The 14,676-nt window shown below is 39.8% G+C and overlaps 1 protein-coding gene across 2 annotated transcripts in view; it reads left to right on the forward strand.

Annotated features, from left to right (window-relative positions):
- Positions 1-14,676, forward strand: part of SLC6A11 (solute carrier family 6 member 11) — a 133,387-nt gene that overhangs the window by 89,552 nt on the left and 29,159 nt on the right. For both annotated transcript variants that reach the window (XM_080386162.1, XM_080386163.1), the window contains 5 exons: positions 3,845-3,969; positions 6,094-6,206; positions 7,582-7,719; positions 12,760-12,862; positions 13,751-13,851. In XM_080386162.1, coding sequence (XP_080242288.1) covers positions 3,845-3,969; positions 6,094-6,206; positions 7,582-7,719; positions 12,760-12,862; positions 13,751-13,851 — 580 coding nt within the window. The remainder of the gene's footprint in view (positions 1-3,844; positions 3,970-6,093; positions 6,207-7,581; positions 7,720-12,759; positions 12,863-13,750; positions 13,852-14,676) is intronic.

Below are 14,676 nucleotides of genomic sequence, written 5' to 3' on the forward strand. Positions count from 1 at the left end.
CAGGAGGGAAATGTTCTTGTTCCTGCTTCATGTGCTGTGGCTTGGCAGAACTGGTGCGGCTCCCTGCCGGGCACTGCACATTTGACCACCCGGCGAAATGCCGCTGGGTTTCACACCACTCCTTTGTGCTCGGGGCTGCACCTCAGCAGGACAACTGTTATGTGTGAGCCCCATTAATACCCAATTAATTCTGCACTAATTATGAATGTGTAACTCACTAAGCAGTTAATTGTGCTTTATCCTATGGATGTTATATAACACATGTAACTTGGACCAGCCACTCAGGCACTGCAGAAACCTGACCATTTCCTAAGAAATAATCTAGAACCATACATGGTTTCAGCATCTTCATTTAAAAACTTTCTCAGACCAAATAAAACAATTGCAACTTGTACAAATCAGGAGTTAGCTGCCATGTTGCTGCTGTGGTACGGAAGATAAATGAGTAATTTCACACACTGTCAACAAATGGACAGAACTTTTAAGAAATGAAGATGTGTCTTTTATCAAACTTCTAGTCCAAAAGGAAAAAAGGAATGGGAATTGGTCTCGAGGGAATCCATAATGGCAAGGAAGTAATCAGAGGGATGCAAAAGGCTCTGTGGGCCCTTCTCTTTAATCAAAGCAGCTCCCTAAAGAAGGCAGAATGAATTTTCAGCAGCATCCTGCCTGTCAGGCAGGGGGAGGATAAGGGATGCATGTCTTGAATTATTCAAGTGACTGGCAAGACATTAATTCGGAAGAATGTGAAATTTTCCTAAAAATCTGAAGTATTCCTTTCATTTGAAATCAGTTTGGGCTTCAGTCAGGCTCTGATTCCTTCCTACCAAGGATGCTTATTAAAAGTTGGTGGAAAGTTAGATAATCTTCATGTTCTCCTTCCAGTGGTTCTTGAGCATTTGTGTTTTAAAATTCATGGTTTTCACAATCAATGGACCCAGATCCCACTTTCAGTTTTCCTTCCCAGAGGAGGAGAAAAAAGACTGAACTGCAGGTTACACACTTCTGTCTAAGGGAAAAAAACAGAAGGAGTTGAGGGGTTAGTAGAATTCCTCCAAAGAAAAAGGAAGGATGGAAATTAAAATCCGAGGTTATATTTTTATTAGGACAGGAAACACTGTGAGGACCCCAGAGAACTGAGTGTTCAGTCTGTGACGGTCTGAGGAAGCAAATGCTGGAGCTGTGGCTGTGTTACTGAGAACAGGTACCTCACCGGCTGGAGGTGGTGAGAATCCCCCTGGGTTCACTTCTGCCCGGTTCCTTGGAGAGGTGCATGCCTGCTCTTAAGTGTCTGTACGGTGGCGCTGTGGTCTGTGGGTCCTCCGTGCCAGGGGAGGAATGGTTTTTCTCTCGGGGCTGGTCTAGTGGTGCAGCGTTGTCCAGCTTAAACCCCCCCAGCCCGGCCCTAGGACCTGCCTTCGAGAGGCAGCAGCAGAAACTGCCAGGGGCTCTGGAGGTGCACAGGGGACGTTGTGTCTCCACCTCAAGCCTTTTGCTCATGATTAGGAAGCAGCAGCTCTCAATGGCTGGTACCACACCATCCACCAGAAAAAAACCCCTTTTTGTTCAGACGGTATTTAAAGCCTGTTGAAGCCTGTGAATTGCCTAAAATGAATCTTATCTGCAGAAAACAGACTGTTCCAAACGGAGGCATCATACGACTGGTGAGCCGCCAGGTCCGTCCCACCACAGTACTATCTCCTTTTTTCCCCCCCACAATGGATTAAACCCGACATCTTTCTCACATCACTTATCTACAGGGTTTCATCACACTTTGTTTTGATTTCTCGGCACTGAACTCACCAGTTCCTTAGGTGAGATAGGCTGGGGTAAGAATCTCTCCAGAGCTACTTTAGTGCTGAAAGACACTGAGAAGAATGGTTCAGAAGATGATCTTTTTTTTATTTCTCAGCAAAGCACAAAGAACTCCGTGCTCCTGGTTGCTTTCTTTTAGATTGCTGTTTTTCTTTAAAGCTGCCAAAGTGTATAACTCGCGTGGCTGTGCAGAACTGCAGGAAGCAATTTCTTATGAAAAGCAAATAAATAACAGGTTAGAATTATGAGCATTTTCAGAATTTTCAGAAAGTATTTTAAGGGACCTATTTACCCTTGCTAATGAACAGTGTTAGAGAGAGCCCATGCATGAAAGTGTGAATGTCACCGGACTTCTCCATGTTCGAGTCTTGATCTACAAATGCGCGCATTCATCCTTTTCTATTTCTGGACAGATTTTGGTACTTTATTATAGATTATGTGCCATGCAGATTTTTTTTTACTATGAAATGGTTCTGAAAACATCAAGCCATTCTCAAAACAGTAGTTAAAATCAACTGTAGATAAGGTAATGAGCGAACTAAAGCCTCCCGTAGCCCAGTGGCCATAGTTGAGCTGATCCCTTTGCAGAATGGCCACGTACACCCGAGTCCTCCGTTGGGAATATGTGTGCCCAGCGCTGCAGCGAGTCAGCGGCAGGAACAGGGGGAGCTTTGAACAGAGGTGGCAACAGTGCAGGACTCATTAGGGAAGGAATGAGATGCTGGAATGTTCACATCGCTTTCAACTTAATATACGAGATAAAGTTACAGGATAAAAACAACACACAAAACAAGCAGCAGGACAGAGAGCTTGCCAAAGGAGTTTTGTGGAATGTATGCTCGGAATTCAAAAATATGAATTGTCTCTGAATCTCAAAAAGTCACTACATGTCTGTGACAAAGATTGGAATTGTTACTGAGGATTTGGATTCAGAACCTGTTGGATTTTACAGAGGCAGTTCTTGCTGTAGATAGCTTGCACAAAAATGTGCTTCGAAGCTGTAGTAGGATGGGAGTAAACGAGACTAAGGTACAGCCCTGGCAGAACTACAGGCTTGCCTGGTGTTTCAGTGGTTTAGAACCCTGATTTACTTGCAGGCATCTACATTAGCTTATTATTTTCTCAAGTATGCAAGTATCTCTCACAGCAAACAGTTTTAAAAGCCTGCCTGTCATGATAGATCATTCCTACCTCACCATCTGTCAAGCCTGAAGTGCTGCCTGAAAGCGGCGTGAACAATGATATTTCACTGAGCTCTGGGGAAAGGTCGCACCTTTCTGCAAGAGTATTTCCCCCCCCCCCCTTTTTTTTTTTTAAGTAATTTAATATTGTGACATTTCCAATCTGGGGAAAGAAACATTTCCTCAGCTCAGCCTTGTAATTGTCATTGTTTGATGTGTAAGATACATAGGTCTGAGAGATCACTGTCCCTGCACTGTCTTTGCCTACTTGTTAGGCACATTTTTAGGCATGTACACACTACTTAGATTATGTATGGTGCTTTTCATTACTATAGCTTCTTAAAAAAAGTTTATGAACCAAACTGGAGTTTTATATGGATATATATTGCCAATACACTGTAATTGGAATAGAATTAACTAAGATCCGAACATAGGACTTCTTTCCAGGAAACAAAGTACTACTATTTTTATATAGTTTGTAAATAAGTTCATATCCTCTAGAATACATTATTACAACTACTGTAGAAAAAATGTTTTTTAACACCATTCTTATGGTATTTTTTCATGTTTTTTAAAGATTCTATTGGAAAACAGTAAGTGAGTAGCAACAGGTTGGTAATTGAATCAGTTAAAACACAAGCGAGGGTATTATGATGGCACCTTCCTGCAAATGCTTACGCCTGACTGATTTCCTCTCAGGCATAATATCAGTTGGGAGCTTACTCTTAATGAGCAATTTAATGTCCATTCCTGCAGCTTGGGGTTCTGCTATGAGTCCTATGGCTCAGCAGATGAAAGAAACCCAGGCTCTGGAGATCAACTACACTGTTTTTTATTTATATTTTCAGAGACTGCATCATGCTCTGCTGCTTGAACAGTGGCACAAGCTTTGTTGCTGGTTTTGCTATCTTTTCAGTTCTTGGATTTATGGCTTATGAACAAGGCGTGCCCATTGCAGAAGTTGCAGAGTCAGGTAAGTTCCAAAAGCAGTTTTCTGAGTTAAAAAAAAAATGCCCAGAAGTTGCTGTCAGAATACATAGTCTGTGCCATGTCTTATGGATAAGTTGACAGTTTTGCAAATAGTTTTACAAAGCTCCTCTTAAAAACCTGTTACCTGACTCATCAGAATAACTGCTAGAGGCAGAGTTCTCAGCTATTTTGATGGTCATACGTTCATGTGTGAAAAATATTAAGTGCATAGCACCAAATTCATCAAGTTAAGGAGCTATTGTAACACAAACTTACTCCAGCTGAGCATCCAGAAGATTGTTTAGAAGAGCTATGTTGCTCAGTTATGCCCCTTGAGTATTATGAAAGGAGCACTGTTTTCTTTAAATTAGACAATCCACAGAAATACTTGTTCCTTCTGAAAAAAAAGAAGGAAAAAAAATAATAAAAAAAAGATATATCTATTAAAGAGTTGAGAAACCGACTGTTTAGGAGAAATGTTTGGAAGTCCTCTGAAGTCTTGCTTAATGTATAGTATCCAGATACAGATCTCCAACAGTCAGATGGCTAATGCCATCTCCTAATGTCAGCAAGTTTTTCTCCCAGGGACATACACTGAGACACATTCACTCTGGTTGATTAAGTATAAAAGTTCTTGTTTTGAGTCGAGAAAGGCACGAAGGCCCAGCTCTACAAGAAGTTAACCATCTAATGTTCATTACTGTCCCTTGGAGTTAGGCATCCAATGAAAGTTAATTGCTCTTTAACAACTTTGTGGATGTAACATCTTTAAGCATCACTTAAAACTCAACAGAACAAAAAGAACAGGAGTGCTGCCCAGAAAGAAAAGCAGTATAATGCTGAACAGTTGAGGAGAAATGAATCCCATGAAGTTAGTCAAGGTTAGCAGGAAAACCGCAGAGCAAGTAGAGCTTCACCAATGCTGTCACGGAAAATATTTCTCTTTTCTTAAAGCCCTCAAGACAACTGGCACCAATACTATTATAGAAACTATATAGGAAAAGGTTAAAAGACTATAGAAACTCTGGAAATTATAGGAGCTTGTAAATACCACATTAAATAAAAAACAATAGCATGTTCACAGGTCTTCACTGAAGTTGTAGCAGCAGGAGCACAGAGGTACTCTTGTCAGCCTTATGATACTGCCTTTGTACCCCTGCTTTAAAAGCTGGCTAACTTCAATAAAAACTGTTAAGCATGGGAGTCTGCAGCAGCTGAAAAATGGGCACCGGTAAATAAGAACAAGAAAATATGAGCTAGGTGAGATGGTATTTTAGCAGATTGGAGAAGTTACCAGTGCTATTGCAAAAATGTTCTAATGTAAAGATTTCTGTAAATACGCAGCTAATGAATTAATGTTATGTACCAGCAGCAGGACTCAAAAACGCAGAGCAGATTTTGAACAAACCAGTAGACATTTAGCTCGCACCATGTATGGTTTCCAAGATGCAGCTCCTACCACTGACTGCATTCTTGCACAAATTGTCAGATACATACCATCTTGGGGAAAAAAAAAAAAGATTCCAGAATATGTTAAGTTATGTAAGGCAATCACAAGACTGCATGTTATTTATTTGTTATCTTGTCATATATCCACACAAAGAAGAAGGAGAACATAAAGTGTGGTGATGTCTTAACAGAAGTTTCGACCTTCAAACATTTGGACAGGATATAGGAAGAGTTGATGTGCCAGGGAAGTCTTCGTTACTAATTAGCCTCATCACCAAATATTTAGACTATTAGAGGTGTAGGGTTTGTTAAGGTTGCCAATCTTGTATTTAGCTCCTCTGGTCTGCCATAAAAGGAGAACCAAGTTGTGGCGGTTTGTCCCTCGCCAGCAGCTAAGCATTCGCACTCCTGTTCACTCACTCGCCCACCCCAGTGGGATGGGGAAGGGAACAGAAAGAGAAAAAGGGAAAAAACTGGTGGGTCCAGATAAAAACAGTTTAATAAGTGATACTGTGCAAGCACTGCTCAGCAGTAGCCGCAATGTTGGTGTTGGCAATGTTCTTCTACCCAGAAATCCAAAACATAGCACTGTACAGGCTGTCATGAAGAAAGTTAACTCCATCTCAGCCAGACTCAGTACACACGTACAAACTATTTCCTTTCATTTCTTCCTTTTCAGGACCAGGGCTTGCATTCATTGCTTACCCTAAAGCTGTTACCATGATGCCTCTTTCTCCTCTGTGGGCAACTCTGTTCTTCATGATGCTCATATTCCTTGGATTAGATAGCCAGGTATGAAACAAGTATTTTGTGGATTCCCTAGAATCTATATATCAGCATCCTTGATATAAACAGCATGTAATCTGAGGAAAGAATGAACTCTAACTTAATTTCTTGCTTAAAACCATTGATTCAGGTTCCTTATTTTAAATCTTATTTACATGGTGTGAGAGATTCTGCTATGATTTACTGCGAACACTGATTCAGCCTGACTACAGCTTTCACTATTAACATGGAAATCAGTTTGAACTTAAGTATGGGTGATTAAAATTCACGGTTCAGTGAAATACCAGTCTGTCTTCTTTTCCAATTTTTAAAGCACTTTGCAATGAATTTTGAAACTGAATATCTGATAGTGATAACGTAAGTTCCTACAGTGTATTTATACTTCAAGATAACATAGCAAGAGATGTGTAGTCATGTTCTGCAGCAAAGTGACAGTATAGAAGTTGTCCTTTCTATGTGACCATAAAAATTGTGAAAGCCGTTTGATGAAAAATGTAAAGTAGCTAGCATTTTTAGCATGCAGTTCAGCTCTCAGCATGATTTGTTTCAGAAAGTTTTTGTTTATAAACTGCGAATAAAGCTCTTCAGTGCTTATATTGCGTGACATTTCCAATCATTAAACGTAATGTTTTCATAACTGCTCTTTTTCCTGATCTGACTTTTTTTAAGGTCTTTAAAAATGAACAATTCCTGAATTTCACTCTTGACATGTTCCAAGGAAGCAGGCTTTATATTGTCTACTTTGGGGCATTAAATTTGGTGCCTATTTTAGAAACTTTGCTTCAGAGCCCTGACTCAGAAGCTCAGGGCTCTTGCTTTCTGCTGATTTTTAAAGTTAGTAAGAATGTTCCTTCCATCCTTCATGAGATGTACTTGGTTGGCTTGGGCACTTAATAGCTCTATGGAACTTCCCTCTTCTGTAAAATAGGAAGAACTTCTCAAAAAACCCTGCAGTTCATTTAGCAGCGCTTGAAGGTACATGGCACTGCGTATCACTCCTTTGAGTGACAAGGTGCAGGATGCTTAGGGTGAAGATCTGCTGCAATCCTATGAACAGTTTGGACATCATTTAAGTCCCATTCAAAGCACATTTGAAAGTTTTAGTATTTATGTAATCCATCTGCTACAGGGCAAATACCTTCTGAGATAATATTAGTGGATTCAACTATTTGAATTTAGTAGTTGAATGGAAATCCATACTTTGTAATTCTGAAATAATGTTCCTCTCAGTTTGAGCTTCTGCTTATAAAGTGTCTTCAGGGATCATTCAGTCTCTGTGATGAGAACATAGAAGGATATTTGAAGTGTTTGGTAGCAAATCCAAATCCCAACAGCAGATGAGACACATATTTCATTTGTCCTTTCCTATCATTTGTTCTAGTTCGTGTGTGTTGAAAGCCTCGTGACGGCTGTTGTAGATATGTACCCAAAGATATTCCGAAGGGGCTACAGAAGAGAACTGTTGATTCTTGGCCTATCCATTGTGTCATACTTCATTGGCCTAATAATGTTAACGGAGGTAAGATGTGCTTTGTTGTGCTACTGCAGAAAAAAGGAAATGAGTTCCTGTTTATAATTGTAACAGATAAAACATGAGAACATTTGTCATAGACAAATTTCACTGTCATGAATATGACTACAAAATATTTGAGAGACTTTTCTTTTCAACTACTGTGTAACTTTTGAAATGGAAATGTATCCTAATATTTTTCAGTTGAGCTTAGGTAATATTTTAATAAAAGTTATGTTGCCAAGGAAATTCCATCTGCTTAGCACCAGCCAACCAGATATACTGGTCACAGTTTCTGGTTGCTTACTCTGGGCAGACCACCCTGAAAAAAACTACATTTTGTATTATTAGATCCATAAAAAAGATGAAGTGAAAATAGATAACTAAAACATCTTTCATTTTTCTATCAATAGACCAAGTCAATCGATACAGCCAATCTCTGAGCAGAAATTGCTTCAGTAAGAGTGTGTGTGTGTGTGTGTGTGAAATAAAAAAGATACTTCCCCCCACCCCCACCCCCAAACCAGGGTGTTTGCTTTGGGATGTTCTAAAGCAAAAAATCCTGAGGGTGTCAGTCCATCCCATCAGTTCATGGCACAACGTGTCTGCCACTACTGCGTTTGGTATCAGGTTGGGGAGGGTCTCTGGGTTCCTTTGGTACTTGGCAGGAGTTTAGTGCTTTACAGAATAAGTTACATCAACAGTCTTCCTCCCCTTCACTTTACCCCTCAGAAAGAAGAGGGGCAGAACCCATAATTTTCTCTGCCCATATTTTTCTGCTTGCTGGGCCATTAGAGCCTCCCCATATCAGGGAGCGAGAAAGGAAAGTTTCATGTCTGAGGAGCTGTAGAATTACACATCTGAGGAATGTTTTTCCAGGGAAGCCTGGCTGTATTAACCATGCAGGGCCACGACGTGTCTCTGCCGTGCAGCAATCTCAGGCTGGGTGTCCCAGTGAGGCAGCCTCCCAGGGCTTCAGGAGCTCCCCTGAGGTCGCTTAAATTCCCCCTACAGAGAGCCACAGTCCTTAGACTATGTGCTTTGCAAATGACTGTTACTGAAAATAAGCAAATTTCACCCAAAAAAGGTGTTACGCAATTGTAAGCATATCGATCTGTTGTCCTCAGTATGCAAGTTTTTACAACAAATAGAATAAATAAACTGATCAGAATATATTAGCTTTATATATCCTTTCAAGCAAAGAATAACTAAAGGTGGGAAGCAAGGTGGAGACTAGGACAACGCGAAAGTTTTAATGTTTATTTTAGTTTATGCCAGACTAATCAGATCTCTTCTTCTGATAATAGATATGACACTGTATGAAGCAAATGCAGTTGAGCAGAAGTTTTATATATTGCAGTGAAGGAACTGAAAATTCTCCACAAGAAAAATTATTGATTTTATTCAAAAGAAAAGGACTGGAACAAGTAACTGGGCAAAGAGGAGATGACGACTATTGGTGTTAAAAGAGACAGTAGCTGAAATGAGATTCTCACTGAAGATACACAGCACTTGGTAGCAGTTTTATCTAGTATCAAGTAGTTGACTTGCTGTGAAAACAAGTCACATATAGTCATTGGCTACACACAGCTAGCTTTCTGGCGATGTAGTCCTCCTTCATTTTGCAATTTTGAACCTATTGGCAGATTTCAGTCAATTTAACAGAAGTTTCAAAGATAAATACTTTTTTCATGAAGGTTCATCATTCACGGAAGTTGGCAGCCAGATAGACAAGGTGTAGGGGTGTCCTTACTGTTCAGAAGAACAATGCGTAAGTTCAGTCTTTATTAAAAACCAGAGAATTCACTAAAAAGCTGTAGCCTAATGACTGCATGAAGAATAAGGGCTCACAGTTATATGTAAGATTTAAGTCCAAATCAGGCTTTATTAACTCTGATGTTCCTGGGTCACAGAAGAAGGCATGATGGTGAGAAAGGACTTGATGACCAGAGTATTAAAGATAGGGTAGACTGTAGCAGCACAAAGTATAAAGTCATCCATATAGTAGTAAACTTTAGGGAAGAGAAGTATCTGGATGTGAAACTAAGCACTACAAATACGCTGTAGACATAAATCTATGTTTCTTAGATGTTTCAGGAAGGTATTTCCAATTGAGAGGTTGTCCCGTGACAGGACAAGGTAGTAGTCCCACTGTAATATTTCGTATGACTTTGGGTACTTGTATCCAGGTGGGAAGAGCGTGCAAAGGAAGAGCAGTGAGGGTGATCCTAGGAGTATAGAGCCAATGACACCAGAAAGTAGCAAAATGATAACGTTAGCAAGAGTGTATGATTGCTTTTTGTAAATGCATCATAGATATATCAGTGAGTATAATCATAAACTATTTCTGCAAAAAGAATGGCTCCTCCCTCATCGCCAATCCAGGGTGTATAAGCTGGCCATGAATAGTTAGGCTGAAAATTTAAGAAACCTATCTGTCCATCAGTACAGTGAGGTTCTAGGAGGTTTTCCAAGAACAACAGTTCTGGCTCTAAACTGGAATTCAGATTGTCAGTTAGTTTATGAAAGCTCTTATGTGACACAGTTCCCTGTGAGAACAGAGGCATTTACACTGGCTGATTAGGAGTTCCTTCCAGATGTGTGTCCCTATAAGTAGAGCATTGGAGCAGAGCAACCTATAGGGATCAATTTGCTTGTAAACGTTCGTACTCTCAGTAAGATAAATTGTCTTTGCTATGTAAAATGGGGAAGTTTTGGAATAATTCCTCCCACAGTGCAAGTGTTGAGCAGAGCAGTGAGAGATATGTCAAGACGTACAGGCTAAAAGAAATATAAGCATGAAGAGTGAAGGGGAAGGAAGTTTTCCAAAATGACAGGAATATTCTTGCAGGAGTTTTGCGGACTTGTTTTCCTTACATTGTATTTTCTTAGTTGCTTAGTTTCCAGGTTGCTCAGGTATTTGCTGAACCTCACCATGAGCTCGTTGCAATAAAGATGTTCACTTGTGAGATTTTGGAAAGCAGTCAGCTGGCAGAGCTGATTAAAAGCAGTGTAGTTAATAATCAAAAAAGAACCTGCATTACAAGGAAAAAAATCTCATTTAATTAAAAAAAAATTCCTTCAACTTATTCATTCCAGTCTGGGAGGGCTGACATTCCACAGTGCTTTTACTATAACTTTTTGCTGAACAGAAACCTTAAAGGACAGAGAAACACTTTTTTCTCAGTATCACTAGAGAGACATAAGTTATTACTGAGAGATGTGACTTAATTATACCAACTAGGCAATCTAAGTGGCTGTCATCCAATGCAGAACTGGCATAGGGGTGGAGAACCTCCACTCCACGGTCGTTCAGCAAGGCAGCAAAGCATTATGCCTGAGTGAGACTTCCGAGGGTAAATAGATATCCCAACGCTGTCCTACCCTCTCTTGCATTCCTAAATACACATTCCTGGATTTTATTCAGGCTTTGGCTTATTCATAAAAGATATTTTATCTTATAGGAAAAAAATCTCTTTCATATATATGGTAAAAGCATTGATTTTGCCCCAAATTCTTAAACATCAATGCAGTTTTATATACAATAACCTTAGAACATTCTTCTGTTCTGTGAAATGTAGCCAGGATTTCAAGTTCACAGAGGCTATCTTAACTTACCTCCAGTCAGTTAATGCAGAGAAAAAAGGGGGAAATCCTAGGTATTGTTTTTTATTTAGTTTTCTTTATGTTTTTAGGGTTCTCTTCCATTTGCAGAAATTGTCTGAGATGTAATGGATCATATGTACTACCCAAATAGCATTATATTTCAACTGAAGAGATGATCTCAAACCCTTATTTCCTTCACATAGCTTTCTGCAAAGAGGGAAGTCTTAGGATTCCTTTCTACTGAAATGATCTTTTGTGAATTTCCTCCTCATTATTATTTCAATATTGAATGCATATGTCATAAAAGATGAAGTATCTTGCATAGAAAGTGGTGTAATATTATTCATATAATTTTATTAGTCAGGTTATCCATAATGTTATTTAATGGACTTCATAGGTTTTCTTCCCATCTTGCCTGAAGGCAAAGGCTCTAGAAAGCCAGCCAGTTCTCCGAACAGCTCTGACTACTGTAAGCAAGAGAAAAAATACGGGAAAAGAAGAAAAAAATTAATGTCTTTAATATATGTGACATTTGATATAGTTGAGTCATAGTCAAACAGTAAGTGAGGGCATCTTAAACACATTTACCGTTTTCATACTGGTTGGTGTTGTGGCACCGTTGAATGCAGAGAATTACAGCACACTGATAGCATTGTGTGCATTGCGTACAGATGCTGCGCCAGCTTAAGGCACTGCTAAGTTTTGGCTGCTCTCCTTTCCGGAAGTGCAGAAGTTGCTATTTTAAAGCCATTTGGAGAACAATTTTTAATTTGTTAGGAAAACACTTCTAAAAAGCTTGCTTGGAGTCAGGGTGATTTATTTACTTATTTATTTATTTATTTTAATTTTTGGTGTGTCAGATAATAATTACTTATTTCAGTAATGTGGCTTAAAGGCTGTGAGCTATGTTTAAACTTTACAGGTCACTTTACTCATTTTACAGTCCCCATGTCATTGAAGGGTGATTCTAGTAGCTACATTTTCCCTTCTTTCTTCACATTTTAACTAATTCTTTTACATATTAATAGCACAGACAGAATTAAAAATTTTCATGCACAGTGATCTGGAGACCAAAAGCACCTGTAGACATCCACAGCTTGATGTGATAACAAATGAAGTTGAAAAAAAGCATGGAGTTGGGAGAGCATTTTGGAAACAAAACAGTTGCAGTTCTCTCCACTCCAGGATTTGCTACCTAAAAGCAAATGCACAGTATTCAGCTGGCATAGGGAATAATCTTAAGTGCTATGGAAGACAAAAATCTTTCACAATAAGACATCACTGAGAAATTAATATTCTTTGTTCAAGAAGAAATGAACTTTAGTAGGAAGATTGCCAGGGAACCAAGAGACTGACTGTGTAATTAAAGCCAGATTTGCTACGAAATACTCCTACTGGTGCCAACACAGTATTTTTTTTCCTCTTTCTGTTTTTGTCTTTCAGGGTGGGATGTACGTCTTTCAGTTATTTGACTCTTATGCAGCTAGTGGCATGTGTCTTCTTTTTGTTGCTATATTTGAATGTGTCTGCATAGGCTGGGTTTATGGTGAGTTTCTGAAAATTGCTGCAGTTTTCAGTTTTTATGAAAGTTTTCTATTTGCATAAAAGCAATGTGAAAGCCTTGTACCCTTATGGAGCAGCGCCCTCCACATCCCCCTGCCCTACCATAAGTCAGAAATGTCTTTTTTTCCACTCTAAATAACAAAGATAGTGGAAAAGATTTTTTCCCCCCTTCGTCCTTGTTGAGACGGACCTCCACCCCCCCTCCCCAAGGAAAGCCTCAGCTGCCTTAGGGAGGCGGGCTGGCACTAAGTCTTCCTTCTCTTACAAAGCATCTGTGCAGGGCGTGTTCCCTTCCACTTTCAACGCTCACGGATAAATCCAGGGAAGCTGGCGTTCATGCCTTCTTAACCCAGAAGGGACACAGCAGTGTCCCTAGCTCTGCCATTTGTGTCGGTCAGCAAAGTCAAGAGAAAACCATCCCAGTGCGGGGTGTGCTCACGGTGACATCTTCCAGCGTTTTTTTGCACACAAGTGACTGACAATTTTACTTTGTAAAACAACACATGAACTTCAGTTCACACATGTCCCCAGCTATCTACCCAAACCAGCATGCATATATCTAGATATATATGTACTCTTTAACTGGGCTTGCCCGGACTTGCTGACCAGAAGCCATCTCTGTCTGACAGCCCACCCACCCCTGCTCTGTCCACATTGCTCAGACACAGACGAGGGCAGCAATCTCTGCCACAAGTGTGGAGCATACGACAGATGTCTGTGTCAGGGCAACAGCAGCTTCAGCCCGCAACTCTGTCAGAACCTATGTTTTTTTCCTGACTTTTAAATACTAACCTATACAGCCTCTTACATGTACATCCTACATCTTTTCCTTTGGTTTTTGTTTTTTTTTGTTGGTTTTTTTTTGGGGCAGGCAGCAATCGCTTTTACGAAAACATTGAAGATATGATTGGGTACAAACCACTGTCATTGATTAAATGGTGCTGGATGGTCTTAACTCCAGGTATTTGTGCAGTAAGTATAGAATATCCAAATAACTTGTTTTAGACATAAAGAGGGTTTTCTGTGCATATTATTAGAATTTTGCTGCTGCTAGTAGTTCACAATTGTTGAAAAAAATGCCTGTTGATTTGTAGCATGTGTTTTAATCAAAAAACCCACTCTGCAGGATCTGTAAAAATCATTAAATGTTCTGTGAACTGTGAGAAACCTTCTAATTGGAAAAAAAAATTAACTCAGGGCCCTAAATGAACAATTGCCAGTACAATGGAGGCTTTTTTTTTTTCACTGCGTTGCTAGTATACCTTGTGTCTACCCAGTCTAACTCAAGCTCCTCCAGACTTGTGCTGGTTTCCTTGCTGCTCCAGCCTCCTACTTCCTTCCGTCTTTGGGTAAGTAGACATTTTTCAAAGAAGACAGGACATTTTTTCTTCTAGCAAAAGCAGAAGAGGCCAATAGAACATCTCATATGAAGAAGGGGAAGGAATTTGCCTTACCAGAAGCTAGCAGTACTGGTGCAAACTCTGGCAAACTGCTGTGGCTACATAACAGGGATAAAATTACAACAGGAGCATGACCAGATTGGCCATAAATTTGATGCACAAGTGCTTGAGGGTTACAGACTAAAACCTTCCGGTTGCCCAATACATAAATGACAGCAACTGCAAACCCACAGATGCTGGCGCACCTGGAGATCCAGGTTCCCTTGAACTCTTCCAGTTCATTTGCAAACTTGGGAAACTTTCTGACTCATTTTCACCAATGCTGAAATGAACTTAATATCACTTGCTCTTGTACACTCTTTTTCACCACTTTAGAGAAAAGTACATAGTAGCTTTT

The sequence above is a fragment of the Falco punctatus genome (genome assembly GCF_963210335.1).
Source record: "Falco punctatus genome assembly, chromosome: 4".
In the NCBI taxonomy this organism is placed as follows: Eukaryota; Metazoa; Chordata; class Aves; order Falconiformes; family Falconidae; genus Falco; species Falco punctatus.